At 34.3% G+C, this 15,611-nt stretch overlaps 1 protein-coding gene across 4 annotated transcripts in view; it reads right to left on the bottom strand.

Annotated features, from left to right (window-relative positions):
- The window catches only part of HNF4G (hepatocyte nuclear factor 4 gamma), a 128,116-nt gene that overhangs the window by 22,762 nt on the left and 89,743 nt on the right, over positions 1 to 15,611 (bottom strand). The window contains exon 1 of one of the 4 annotated variants that reach the window (XM_077167032.1): positions 1,089 to 1,353. The exons of the other annotated variants lie outside the window; for them this stretch is intronic. Within the exon in view, the coding sequence (XP_077023147.1) occupies positions 1,089 to 1,224 (136 nt within the window). The 5' untranslated portion in view covers positions 1,225 to 1,353. Of the gene's footprint in view, positions 1 to 1,088; positions 1,354 to 15,611 lie in introns of those variants that run through there. 4 annotated transcript variants of the gene reach the window in all.

The following is a 15,611-nucleotide window of genomic DNA, read 5'->3' as shown; positions in this document are numbered from 1 at the left end:
AAGTAGTGACTTTTTGGGGCAGGGGGGGAGTGTGTATGGTCCAGGAATCGAACCAGGGTCTCCTGCAAGAAAGGTGAGCATTCTACCACTGGACCACCCATGCACCCAAACACTGCCTTTCTAAAAGTTGCCCTACAGATTCACTTTAACCCTACTTGTGGTAAAATGTCAGAATTCATTTTCTAACAATTTTTTAAAATCTTAACATTAATAAACTTTTTTGTTGATTATAAATATAATCAGAATACCAGTCAGACAAGTTGTACAAAGTAGTAATAACATATTCTGAGTACAACATAGATTCTCAACGCTAAATTAAGCACAAAGACACACAGATATGGACATTTTCCAAAGTATACATGATTACTAGATATTAGACATTCTAACAATTAGAACTCACTTTGGAAAAATTTTTTCACTTAGGCAGAATTCAGTCAACAGTAAACTGTTACATAAAAGACATGAAGACTTAACAATTCATGTCTTATTTAAGGTTAAAATGTTACAGTAGATAAATACCAAGAGCTTCATGCGGCTAAATATTAGCCTGTCAAGAGAGTTTATAATCTAAACCTCTATTTCCCTTCATATTTTCATTCAATGCAAAGACTTCATAGTAATTTTAAATGCAGCTCCTCATCAGCAATAATTGAGAATTGTAATAATGAAAGGAGGTGACAATCAGTAAAATTCCCCACTGTTCTATAGAAACTTTGCTCCATATGCTATTTTGAATATCACATAGAAAATATACTTTCACAGTCAAAATGCCAATGTTACTTATCACTATGATTTCACCAAATAAAGTAGCTGCTGAAATTATTCTCTTTTTTTAACCTCTCTACCTGACTCATGACAGAATTCTGCAGTTACTTTATGATGAAGAACTAGGCTTTTTCTATTTCAAACATAAAATAGTGATAGCATTATTAATTTAAACTTTGTGATAAGATGCAAAGATTCTGATTTGTGGCCTTAAGAAGTAAGCCCTGAATCTTCGGCAATGAAACACTGAGCTACCATCACGGTAAGCTCCGTGTCTCTTCTTCCATTATTTTCTTTACTTCTATAAGCAGATAAGAACTCACCATTTGAATTATATAGAATCTGCATCGTTTCAAACTCCAAAGTTGTGTAAGTTGGGTCCAAAACTTCACTGTAATTTGCCATTTCCATGTCCAGTATTGGTTCCGATACCCTCATCATTGATTTAGAGACACACATACAAGTGACACCACGGTCCCTGAGAAGTGCGTGAAGACTGTTTTGCTTTCAATCTGTGAGTGATAATCCAAAGTTAACTGTAACTGAGTGACTTATGTGCGGCAGGGGGAGGAGCCGTAAAGCTGTGAACTCCTTCAACAGGCCACATTCTGCTTATTTCTTTCTCTTTTATGGTATACAATAGCAATTCCCTGTGATAATCTTGGAATGTTTCATGGCATCACCTTATCTTTACTGCTTAGTGAACTAAAATGATTTTCTAAAGTGATTTCCAGTAGACAATAAATATCATTGAAAAAAGGATTAAAAATAGAAAAGAAAATCCCTCAGTTTTTGAACTGTAATTACAATGTGATTTCCCTCATTTCGGGAACTGAAACCACGTAACAGCCTAATCTAAAAGATGAGACTTTACTATTGTAAATTTGCTAAGTCAATAATGTAAGTTAATGAATGCATCAACACTTAACATAAGCACTTCAGTCCAAGTTTTCTCACATGTATGATAAAACTAACAAGGCTTATGTTTGTGTAAAGTAAATTTGTACTTTGGAAACTATATTAGGTGTGATCCCAAAGCTGCTTTTAACATATTCTTTGTATCAACTGTTTCCCTTGCATGTTGCTAACTTCCAAAGGGAAGATTAATTCCTAGTACACTGTAGACATCAATAAAGAAGTGTTTTATTTCCCTCGACTCTGATACCTACTACATTCTAGGCATTAAACTATAGTAAAATGATCTCTAACGTATACACTGTAAATTTTACATGTAGATGTGACCATTTAGAGTTTGGTAATATGTAAAAGATAGTACTAAATGAATATATTTTACATCTGATACATCCATTGATTTATTTTTCTTCCAAGAAATAATTCTAGCCATATTTACACTATCAGTTCATTATTCCACATTTGTTAAAGATTTTTACAGAATAGTGCTTCTTACTCAATCTCTTAATACAATAAACCTCATAAATATTGTATTTTAGGTTAGAAATCATTGCATCTTTGCATCTGGGAAGGTTGACCTCTTAAAATGAACTAAAAATTACACAAAGAATTGCGATAAAGATAGGAGTAATTTTAACCACCAGATTCACTAACTCAGTAAGTGATCACTGGAACAGTAATATTGCCCAGATAGTGTTATAACACCACATAGTGTGGTGTTATTTGAATAGGGTCACACTTATTTTGGGGATAAGTCTGAGGGACTATTTTTCTTTTAAGTAAGCCTAACCATATTTTTTCCATTTTTTGAGAAGTTGGCAGCAGATAAATCCTGCCCCATTTGAGCAGTGGGTGCAGCGGTTCTCATTGGTGGTTACATAACAAAGACATGGTTCTTGTGGACCCCAAAGGTGAAAATTGTGTAGAACCCACGGTCTCTCTCATCTATGTAGTAAATAACCAACACTGAAGGACATCGCCAGTGGAGTGCCCTAATAGAACAAAAATGAAAGATAGAAAACCACTCACTCATAGAACTGCTAGACATTAAGGAAACATGAATATAAGCACACAAGAGCAATGACATAGTTTTAAAATGATCTTTTTTCTCTTTTTACTACCTTCATCATTGCCAAGAAAGGGGTAGATGGCCACCACTCAAGGAGCTTTTCATTATGGTACTTTTATAGGTAGATTCATTAAGGCTACGTTTGATTAAATGCTCATTATGTTTTACAGTTCCTTGTTTCATCCTCTAGATTTCCTTCTAGTGATATACACAACCTTATCACTCTACCTTGTCCTTTGCCTATGACGCTCTCACGGTAAGGTCAGGACATTCCATGCTAAGGTAGAAAAGGCTATGGAAGCATCTCAGCAGAAATCGTCAAGAGGCCATTAGCAATGGATCAGTGCTGGCTTTCATGATGAAAACTGTTTTTCATCCATGTTTTTATTATAAATTATTATCTTCATTTTATAGAATAAGAATTTGAAAATTTCCAGAAGCTAGAGCTAATCTAACTCCAACTTAGATAGCCAAGGAAGGATTCTCTGTAGATATTTTCTCAAAAGGATTACCAAGTTCATTAGAAACCCTGTTTTCTTAAATTTTAGGACTGGTAATTCACTGAACTGATTAAGCAAATAAAATAATTAAAACAAACAGTCATAAAATAAGGTACATCCACATTTAATAGCTCATTTGCTAGTGTTCTGTTATAGAACCAAGGTTTTTTTCTTTAAATACATAGTTGACTGAGAGTCTATTAATTTTTTGCATAAATCTCATGCATTCCCTGTTATTTCTAGTCTATTGTCTTTGAAATGGAGGGGAAAAGTCAAAGCTTACTTAAAAAGCTCTCTGAATGAAAAGGCTTTCTAGAATATTTTATACTTTTTCAAAATTTTTAAAATATTTTACCAAATGCCCTTATCCACTTCCAGAGTATTTCTCTTGGGTTTTATAGGGGGGGAAAAAAACATTTAACACTCATATTTAATTAGATTATGTAAATTCAACCAATTATGAAATGTGATAAGAACAAACACCATTAATATGCTGGGTAGAAAATGCAAGTGATTCTTGACAAGATGTAAAGTTGGTGAGATGTGCAGGGGATAAATTAGGATGAGTACGAATTAGGATGCTCCACAGAGGATACTGAGAATCTGAGCTAATCCAGGGAATTGGCTAGGTAGGGGGGTCAGTTATAGATCGTCTTGTGTGGATCTTAATTTGAGAGACCTTGTATTTCTAAATAAACTCATAGTCCTCATTATAGGCAATCCTTGCTTTCTATTTCAAAAATCAGTTAGGCTAAATTCAGAATATTTTGATTTACCTAAAGAAGAGAAAGAGAAGTTTGAGGAGAACAAGAAGGAAAATAAACAAAAAAGAGAAAAAGAAGAAGGGACTCTTGCAGAGAAATAATTTTAGTTATGATTACTCTTTGCATTATTATTTATGCATCATGAGGTATTCTCTGAGTTTTCAGTTCAATAGCAAGTATGGAGTTTTCATAATTTAGGAAATCTGACTTTTTGAAACAAGTCCATGCACAACCGAGCAAAATAAAATTACACAATTTGTTGCATAAACTTTTAATACATAAATCAATTACGGTATGCATGTGTTTTCATATTAAATTCAGTTATTTATAGGAAAGGGGTAGATAGCTACCACTTAAAGAGATTTTCATTATTGCACTTTTTATAGGTAGATTCATTAAGGCTGCATTTGATTAAGTGCTCAAAATTTGTAGATTTTGATCTCTAATCTGAGCAAAATGCTACTTTTCTTTAGTGTGAACTCATATTTTATAGGCTAAAATGTACTGTCTTAGTCCTAGTCAGGTCAAATACCCCTATATTATTTGTAGATGAAAGGTCAATTTTAAATAACTCAACCGATGACACTGAAAAATATAATTCTCTAAATTGGCATATTAAGTTTCTTTAAAGGAATGTAACAAGAGATGAAAAAGCACAGTTTTTAAAGAAGGCAACAACTCAATTCACTACTGACTATTTAAGATAATAACAGAAACTTTTCTATCTTATCTGTAAGACTATTAAGCCTGTTAACGTGTCCATATTTCATTTTTGATTTAATCATTCCTTTACAGCGTGATTTAAAATAGAACACAGGCTAATAAAAATCAAGGTTATTTTCATAAATAAATTTCATGAAAATATGTTGGAATTCTAATTCTAATATAAAAACATTTTCTTTTAAAGAGTAATTCATAAAATTTGTTCTTTAAATTTGTTCCATTGTGATTATTTGTCATTACCAATAGTACTACATACTAATCCCAAAAGCACATCTGTACTTTCTATTTTCTCTGGATTCCATCTTTTGCAAGTGTGATTATACAAATGGGATCACTAAAAGCTAGAAGAAGAACAATCCAAATCAACCCTGTGTATTTTTCATTGTAAACAAGAAACTACTAAGTGAAAAACTCTACTAATGTCCAATAATAATATTAATACAAAGCAAAGTCACTTTTCATTTCTCAAAATATCTCCTAGCCATTACTGTCCTAACCATTATTCCTCATTACAGAGTGACATCTTTCTCTTCTTCTTCCTACTTTTCAGGAAGGAAAACAAGCAAATCTGAAAAAATGAAAACAGGATTCTAGTCAACCAAGATGATGGTATAAGACACTCCAGGTTGCTGTAGCTCCACATAATCTTTGAACAACTAGCAAAACCTGGAAGAGTAATCTTCCTTAAAACTCCAGAAAACAGTTAAAGGGTTGCAATAACTATGTGAATACTAAATTAAGAAAATACAGCCCTAAAAATCAGTAGAAGCTTGTGTTATGCTTGCTGGCCCCTTTGTCAACCCCTCGCAATTTGGTGTGGAACCAGCCTGTACTTCAATTGTGGGTCTCTGGCCCTGCTCTGGAGGGAGCAGAGTAATCTGTATACATGTATTATCACATTCAGTGGCAGAGAGCCTGAAAGACTGGCTCACACTCCCAGAACTTGCACTGCAGGCAGAAGCTGCTTAAGGACAGCTGAAGCAGTGTAAGAAACAATCAAGTCAAAGTGGCCTGGGCAAAATCTGCTTTAAGTCATAGAATTGAACACCCAGGAGGAGCAGAAAGTTAATTTCACAGGGAGTAGAGGAACTTTCAAAATCCTGTAAATGGGGGAATTCCTAAGGCCAGGAGCAAGCACAAGCACAGAACATGATGAGGCTCAAAAAAGCAGAAAAGGTCCTGAACTTCACATTCACCTTTGACCTATCTAAACTCTAGGAGAGTTTAAATAGGTAGGAGAACTAAACTCTGAAGGATGGCACATGTCAATGAAAACTTTTCAAAAACTCTGAAATGCATTATTATTATTATTTGCATTGGTTTGTTTTTGTTAGCTCCTAAGACTCAAGGAAATCTCTGTCATATCACTAGCTGCATACAAACACAAGGAACACAAAGTTCAGGGACTAAATCTGAGAGTTAACACTTTGAAATATTAAAACATACAGTGTATAACAAAAGATTATAGAACAAAGAAACAGGAAAGGATGGTCCATTCAAAAAAGAAAGATTAAAATACAGAACTATCAAGGAAGAAGAACAGACTCTGACATACTGGAAAAACACTTTTGAAAAATGATCCTTAATATATTCAAGGAAATAAAGGAAACACAGAGAGAGAACTAAAAGATATCAGCAACATAAGGGATAAAAAAAAATATGAGAATCTAAATAAAGAGATACAAATTTTAAAAAGGAACTAAACAGATGTACTGGAATCGAAGAGCATAATAACTGAAAAAAAAATTCCTGGGAGGGTTTCACAACAAATCAAAGCTGGCAGAAGAAAGAATCAGTGAAATCAAAGAACAAGACAAATGGAATATTTCAGACTGAGGAGCAGAAAGAAAAAAGAATGAGAAAAATAAATAAATAAACAGAGCCAAAGAGATTGTGGGACTCCAATATATGCAGTATGTAAATCCCAGAAAGAGAAGAAAGAGATAAAGGGGCAGAAGGAATATACAAAGAAATAGTGGATGAGGATCTCCCAAATTTAACACATGACTATGCGCATTCAAGAACCCCAGTGAACCCTAAACAGAACAAGTGTAAAGATATTACTAGTCACTAAACACCTACTAGCAAAACTGTCAAATGCCAAGGACAAGGAGAGAGTTCTGAAAGCTGCAAGAGAAAATCAGAGTTATGAATAACGGATCCCCGAGAAGATTGAGTTCTGATTTCTCACCAGAAACTATGAAGAAAATAAGGCAGTGGGATGACATATTAAAGTAATTAAAGAAATCAAATATGAACCAAAAACTCTATATCTGATGAAACCCTTTTTCAAAAATGAGGGAGAGAATGCACATTCACAGATAAACAAAAGCTTAGAGAGTTTGTCCTCAGTAGACCTGTATTTCAAGCAACGCTAAAGGGAGTTCTTCAGAATTGAAAGGAAAGGACACTAGACAGTGGCTCAAATCAGTATAAATAAATAAGGACCATAAGTAAAGGAAATCCTATGGGTAATCATAAATGCTAGTACTATTATATTATGCTTTTTGGTAGGTAACTCTCCTTTTTACTTCTTACAGTTTCTAAAATGTAAATGCTTAAATGTAATGATAAATCTACAATTTTGGGCATACAGTGTATAAGGATATAATTTGTATCAAGCTCAAAAAAACAAAAGATGGGGGAATGGAGGTGTATAGAAACAGCATATTTAAATGCTACTAGTTAAATTGGAATCAGACAAACATGATTGCTACAGATTTAAGATATTAAATTTAAGACCCACAGTAGCCACAAAAAATATGAAAAATACATACAAAAAATGTAGAAGGGACTCAAAATACCACATTAAAAGAAAATCAAATTATTATTGTGAAACTAGGCATTAATGGAAAATTGAGGGACAAGAAAAGGTATAATACTTGCAAAGGCCAAATAGCAAAAAGACAGAAGAAAGTCCAGCATTATCAGTAGTTAATTTAAATGTAAGTGGAAAAACTCTCCAGTCAAAAAGTAGAGATTGACAGAACGAATAAAAACACATGAACCAGGGTGCATGGGTGGTTCAACGGTAGAATGCTCGCCCTCCATGTGGGAGACCTGGCTTTGATTCCAGCACCATGCACCTAAAAACAAACAAAACAAAACAAACAAACAAGCAAACAAAATGAACCAATGATAAACAGTGTACAACAGAGCCACCTTAACTTCAAAGATACAAGCAGGTTGAAAGTGAAAAGATGGAAAAAATGTCATGCAAATGGTACCTAAAAGAGAGTTTGTATAGCTATACTAATATCAGATAAATAGATTTGAATTCAAAAACAATTATGACGGGAGGCATCATATCTGATAAATGGATCAATTCAACAAGAAGACATAGTTTGTAATACACACCTAATATCAGAGTCACAAAATATATGAAGCAAATGTCAGCAGATTTGAAGGGAGAAGAAATAGACATTCTACATTAATAGCAGGAGACTTCAACATATCACTTTCAGTAATTTAGATAGAAGATCAATAAGGAAGTAGAAGACTTGAGTATAACTATAAGCTAACTAGACCTAACACTTCACCCATCAGCAGGAGAATATACATTCTTCTTTTGCACACATGAATCATTCTCCAGGTTAGAGTATACATTAGGTCACAAAATAAGTTTCAATATATTAAAGACTATTAAATCATACAATGTATCTTCTCTAACCACAATAGAATGAAGCTAGAAATCAATAACAGAAGGAGGACGGGAAAATGCATAAATATGTGGAAATTAAACAATGCTCTCTTAAACAACCAATGTGTCAAAGAAGAAACCACAAGAGAAATTAGGAAATATCTTGAGGAAAATAAAAAACAAAAGCACATCATATCAAAACTCATAGGATGCAGCAAAAGCAGTGTTGAGAGAAAAAATTTATAGCTCTATACATTTTTATTAAAAAAAGAAGAAAGTTCTCAAATACAAGATACAACCTCACAAATGGAGGATCTGGAAAAGCAGAGTAACCTAAACCCAAAGTGAACAGAAGGAAGGGAATAACGAAGTTTGAAGATAACAAAAAGAGGATCAACCAAACCAGAAATTGGTTCTTTGAAAAAATTGATAAAGTTAACTTTCCTATAGCTTAACTGATGAAGAAAAAAAAAGAAGAAGAAAGGAAGCAAATAAATAAAATTAGAAATTAAAGCAGAGCATTACCACTGACCTCACAAAAATAAAAATGATTAAAAGAGGATACTACAAACAACTGTTTACCAACAAGTTAGATAAACTAGATGAAATGGACAAGTTCTTAGAAACTACTTTTTACCCCAGAAAAGCCAGGTTTTGAAACTATTATTTACCCCAGAAAAGCCATGTTTTAATCCTGAGCCAATCTATTGGTAGCTTTTAATCCTGATTCAATATTGTTTAGGGTGAAAACTTCGATTAGATTGTTTCCATGGAGCTATGACACACCCAATTGTGGGTATGGCCTTTTTATTAGATGGAGATGTGACTCTGCCCATTTAAGGTAGGTCTCGATTAATTTATTAGAGTCCTTTAAAAGAGGAAATATTTTTGAGAAACTTCAGATGCAGATGCTTGGAAAGCACTGCTTCAGAGTTGACAGATATGCAGACATCTGTAGACGTTTGTAGTGCTAACAGAGAGAGTAGAGGATGTTTGGAGATACAGAGCCCAGGAAACATTGCCATGTGCCTTCCCATGAGATGCTAAGCAAGCCAGAACCCAGAGTTGTGTCTCAGAAGACCTAAGTGAAGGCCCACAGATGCTTAGAGAGTAAACCACTGGTATCAGAAGCTAGCAGCAATGGAACTGGGAACAAGGACCAGCAGACTCCAGCGATGTGCCTTCCCATGTGAAAGACACTGGCCTTTCTTGAGTCTAGGTATCTTTTTCTGGTTGCCTTAGCTTGGACATTTTTATATCTTTAGAACTTAAACTTGTAACTTAATAAATTTCCTTTTTAAAAGCTATTCCATTTCTGGTATATTGCATTCTAGCAGCATTAACAAATCAAAACACACAAACTACACAACTTGACTCAAGAGGAAAGAGAAGATCTCAACAGACATTAAGAAGAGATTGAATCTATAATCAAAAATCTCCCCACAAGGAGAAGCTGAAGACCACATGGCTTCACCAGTGAATTTTACCAAACATTCCAAGAAGAACTTATACCAATACTCCTCAAACTCTTCCAAAACATTGAAGAGAAGGGAACACTTCTTAATGCATTCTATGAAACCAACATTATCCTAATACCAAAGCCAGACAAAGGTACCACAAGAAAAGAAAATTACAGACTACTATTCTTTATGAATATATATGCAAAGCTCTTCAAGAAAATACTAATAAGGTAAATCCAGAAGGACGATTAAAGAATTATAACCATGATCAAGTGGGATTCATTCCAAGTATGCAACATAGAATATCAATTAATGTAATACACTCTAATAACAGAATGAAGGGATAGAAAAAAAGCCATGATCATCTCAGTTGATTCAGAAAAAGGCATTTGACAAAATGTAGCAGCAATTATTGATAAAAGCCCTAAGAAAACTAGGAATAAAAGAAAAAAGACTTCTATGACAAACTCACAGCTAGCATCATATATTATGGTAAAAGACTAACAGCTTTCCTTCTAAGAGCAGGAACAAGGCAAGGATGCTCACTGTCACCACTGTTATTCAACATTGTACTGGAAGTTCTAGCTAAAGCAATTAGACAAGAGAAAGAAATGAAAGACATTCAAACTGGAAAGGAAGAGGTAAAACTTTATCTATTTGCGATTGACATGATCCTATCCTGGAAAATCCACAACAAAGCTACTAGTATTAAAAAAATGAATTCTGCAAGGTAGCAGGGTACAAGATCAATACTGAAAAATCAGTAGTGTTTCAATCTGAAGAGGAAATGAAGAAAAATTTCAATTTACAATACAAGTAAAAGAAACAAATAGCTAGGAATGAATTTAACCGAGGCTATAAAGGACCTGTACATGGAAAACTACAAAATATTGCTAGAAGAAATTAAAGAAGACCTAAATAAAGGAAGGGCATTCCTAGTTCATGGATTACAAGACCAAATATTGTTAAGACATCAAATCTACCCAAAGGAATTTATAGACAATACAATCCAAATAAAAATTCTAGCATTTTTCTTTGCAGAAAAGGAAGTCAGTCATAAAATTTATGTGGGAGGTTAAGCAGTCCCAGGTAGCCTAAACAATCATAAAAAAGATAGAAGCTCATGGAGTCACACTTCCCAAATTTAAAACTTCTTAAAAAGCTACAGTAATCAAAACAGCATGGTCCTGGCCAAAGGACACAAATATAGAACAATGGAATCAAATGGAGAGTCTAGGAACAAACCTGCACATCTATAGGCAAATGATTTCTGACAAGGGTGCCAAGTGCACTCAAAGGAGGAAGAATAGTCCCTTCAACAAACAGTGCTTGGAAAACTGGATATTGTTATGCAAAAGTATGGAGGTGAACCCTTACCTCTCACCATATACAGAAATGAACACAAAATGGATCAGAGACTTAAATGTAAGAACAAAAACTACAAAACTTCTATAAGAAAATGTAGGAAAGCATCTTCAGGTACTCGTGTTAGACAATGGCTACTTAGACTTTGTACCAAAAGCATGAACAACAAAATAAAAAAATATATAAATGGAATTTCGTCAAAGTTTAAAACTTTTATACAACAAATGACTTCATCATTAGAGGAAAAAGACAACCTACAGAGTGGGAGAAAATATTTGGGAACCACTTATCTAATAAAGGTTTAATAATCAGAATTTATAAAGAAATTCTACAATTCAACAACAAAAAGACAACCCAATCAAAAATTGAGTACTTCTCCAAAGAACATATGCAAATGGCCAAAAAGCACATGAAAAGATGATCAATATCATTAGCTATTAGGAAAATATAAGTCAAAACACACATGAGATACTAGTTCACACACAATAGAATGGCTGCTATTTAAAAAATAGAAAATAATACATGTTGGAGAGTTGTGGAGCTATAGGAACATTTGTACATTGTTAGTGGGAATGGAAAATTGTGTAGCAACTGTGGAAAATAACTTGGAGGGTCCTCAGATAGTTAAGTATAGAATTACCATATGATCTGGCAATCTTACTTCTAAGTATATGCCCAAAAGAATTAAAAGCAGGGACTTGAACAGATATTTGCGCCCCTATGTTCATAGTGTCATTATTCACAATAGCTAAAAGCTGGGAGCAACCCTAGCATCCATCAGATGATGGGACAAACAAAACGTGGTATATGCATACAACGGAATATTATTGAGCCATAAAAAGTAATGAATTGCTGATACAAACAATAGTATGGATGAAACTTGAAGACATCATGTTGCGTATAATAAGTCAGACACAAAAGGACAAATATTGTAGGATCTCACTTATATGAAATATTTCAAATGTGCAAATTCATAGAGTCAAAAATGTTATCAAGGGTTGGAGTGGGGGTAATGAATGGGCAGTTAATGTTCAATTGGTAAAGAGTTTATCTTTGAGGTGATGGAAAAATTTTGGTAATGGATATGCTGATGGTAGCACAATATTACGAATGTAATTAATGCCACTGAGTTGTATATTTGAAAGTGATAAAATTGGATATTTTAAGTTGTGTATAAATTACCAGTGTAAAAAAATGTTTAAACCTTAGAGATGGCTCCTATGCCAGATAAGCCCTGAAATCCAGAAGTACCAGTTTCTCTAAGAACATCAACTCGTTTCATTCCTCTACCCCACAATGTCAACACCCCTTTTCAGGACAAAGAAGCTGGAGTGGTCACTGCCCAGATATCCCTGAAGTTTGAGAGAAAGATCAAATGAGAGAGAAAAAGTGTAACTGAGAAATTAGGATTTAACAAATGACTATGACCACTGAGTCATATGACACCTTTTCCTTTTTAATTTCTAGTGTATTAGAATAGCCAGAAGAAAATACCTGAAGAAATTTCCTAATTTCTCTTGTGGTTTCTTCTTTGACACATTGGTTGTTTAAGAGAGCATTGTTTAATTTCCACATATTTATGCATTTTCCCGTCCTCCTTCTGTTATTGATTTCTAGCTTCATTCTATTGTGGTTAGAGAAGATACATTGTATGATTTAATAGTCTTTAATATATTGAAACTTATTTTGTGACCTAATGTATACTCTAACCTGGAGAATGATTCATGTGTGCAAAAGAAGAATGTATATTCTCCTGCTGATGGGTGAAGTGTTAGGTCTAGTTAGCTTATAGTTATACTCAAGTCTTCTACTTCCTTATTGATCTTCTATCTAAATTACTGAAAGTGATATGTTGAAGTCTCCTGCTATTAATGTAGAATGTCTATTTCTTCTCCCTTCAAATCTGCTGACATTTGCTTCATATATTTTGTGACTCTGATATTAGGTGTGTATTACAAACTATGTCTTCTTGTTGAATTGATCCATTTATCAGATATGATGCCTCCCGTCATAATTGTTGAACTGTAATCCAGTAGCCTTGGCATCTGATAATAATTGTATAACTATAGAACTTTAATCTTGTGACATGTGATTGGAAAAACCCTGCGACTGACACCCCCTTTACCCAGTGTATGGTAGATGAGTAATAAAGACATGCATGAAAAAAATAACAATAATAAAAGGCTGGCAATAGGGGGAAAAACCTTATGTAAATAGACAATATTTGATAGTATAATTATAGTATTTCATCAATTGTAACAAAGTTACTGCACTAATGCAAGTTGTTAACAATGGGGAAAGCCTGTGTGTGTGTGTGTGTGTGTGTGTGTGTGTGTGTGTGTGTGTGTGTGAGGGAGTATATATAGGGACTCTATTTTATGTATGATTTTTCTGTAATCCTACAGCTTCTCTAATAATTTTTTTTAAAAAAATGGAAACAAATGGAAATAGCATTTTAATATTCAAAGCAAGTCACTATAAAACAAAGACGTTTGAAGTGCACTGTAACAATGGGATTTGATTTTCAAAGATCCTTATAAGTCTTTTCTTAAAGTCTGAATTATATTACATTTCATTTCTAGATAAGATATATTTTTCCTCATCTTTTCCCGTTTGTCTTCAATCTAGCAGATGATCCTGCAATAGCTAGGAACCGCATGAGCTCATTAGGACATTTAAGCCGAAGCCATTCCCAAGATTTAAAATATATATGTCTATTATTATTATTATTGCGACATAGGTTTCCTTTAGAACTGTTGAACATTTCATAAAGTTAAACAGAATGTACATAGATTCTGTTTACATATTTTATCATTCTCATTAAAGATTGTTTTTCAACTTATGAACCTTAGCCCAAGGAACCAATTGCCGCGGAAGTCAAGGACACACCTAGTGGCCGTGGTCAGCCCTCACCTACATCTATTACATGCAGATGTTTCAAATTTCCATTCTGCAACCTGTGGGAGATGTTAGGGCTAATGTAAAGGCCTGACCATACCTTAACCCTGAAACCAAGAACAAACAGTTTCAGCTCTTACCAGGGTGGGAACTCTCAACGGCAGAACCCCCTTGGTTTATATAAATACCCCCACTGGGCAGCACAACTTTGTCTCTCATCTCTGAGGTGAAATGGGGTGTGCAGAGCCGCTGTCCACTGACCCTGACCTAAGCAGTCAGCCTCCCTGGGAGACCAGCTAGGATGGGATTTCTCCCCATGCTCTTTTGGTCCCTTTGTGCTGTGTAATGAATAAAGCTGTCATTTGCTGAAAGTTTCTGTGAGCCTGTGTTCCCACTACATGCCATATAGCCACTTGCTTCACATCAGTTTGCTTTTTTTTTTTTTTTGTATGCTGTGTGGTGGGGGTCGCATTTCATTCTTCTTTCGTGTGCGTATCCCATTACTGCCAGCATCATTTGTTGGATTTTTGTTTTATTTTGTTTTTTCTTTCTTTTGTTTGCCTGTTTGTTTTTAGGAAGTGCCTGGGCCGAGAACTGAACCCAGGTCTCCCGCATGGCAGGCGAGAATTCTACCACTGAACTACCCTTGCACCCCCCACACCAGTAATCTTATTTTAGTTTTACAACATCCATATATTTCTTCTGACCAGTGCAAACAACTCACATCACTACTAGAAAATGCCACATTATACAGTTAAATCTGAATAAACTGAAGAGAGATTCAGAAGTACCTTCTGAAATAGCTGAATTAGTTTAAAGAGATGCTGCTATTCTTTCTTACATTTACGATTTATCGCAAATATTCATATTTATTTTAATTTCTCATGAAAGTATCAGATTATTATATACAACTAATTATATATAAGTCTAACATAAAAGCTAAAGAACAGTGGAAGCTGTATCATAATTAAATTGGTTACTGTTAGCATAGACAAAAGGAGGACTGTACAACTGAGGCTTAAATACAGCCAAGAAATACTCTGAAGAAGAACTTAGAGGTGATATAAGAAATCTGCATATGGTAAACCTACCTTCAAGGTCAGTTGCCTTGTGATTCAAAACATACTCTCCTTTTTAGAAGATAAGGAGCTGATTAGTACTAAATTATTACCTGGAATATAGATTATACTGGTAAGGAACATTTTTAAAAAGCATGGCTGTAAGGGACAACTTAAGAGCTGACAATCACTGTTGCTGCATTTCCATTTTACAATGGGTATTATCATCATCGTTGTCGCTGCAAACTCAGCAAAGCTAGCTATAATATTTAAGATTGTGGTGGCACTCTGATACCAAATTTGCTGCATTAGGCAAAATGAAGGGAAAGAAGTTTTGGGCCAAAAACCTATTTCAAATATGTTCTGAAGAGGTATAATATTTAAGAAAACAGCATTTTTACTATGCTGATGTGCACATTTAGACTTAAACATTTTGAACAAGGGCATTATAATGACC

Source organism: Tamandua tetradactyla, chromosome 6 (assembly GCF_023851605.1).
Source record: "Tamandua tetradactyla isolate mTamTet1 chromosome 6, mTamTet1.pri, whole genome shotgun sequence".
NCBI classification, from domain to species: Eukaryota; Metazoa; Chordata; class Mammalia; order Pilosa; family Myrmecophagidae; genus Tamandua; species Tamandua tetradactyla.
The sequence above is the reverse complement of the archived record's forward strand: the minus strand, read 5'-3'. Positions and strand labels throughout refer to the sequence as shown.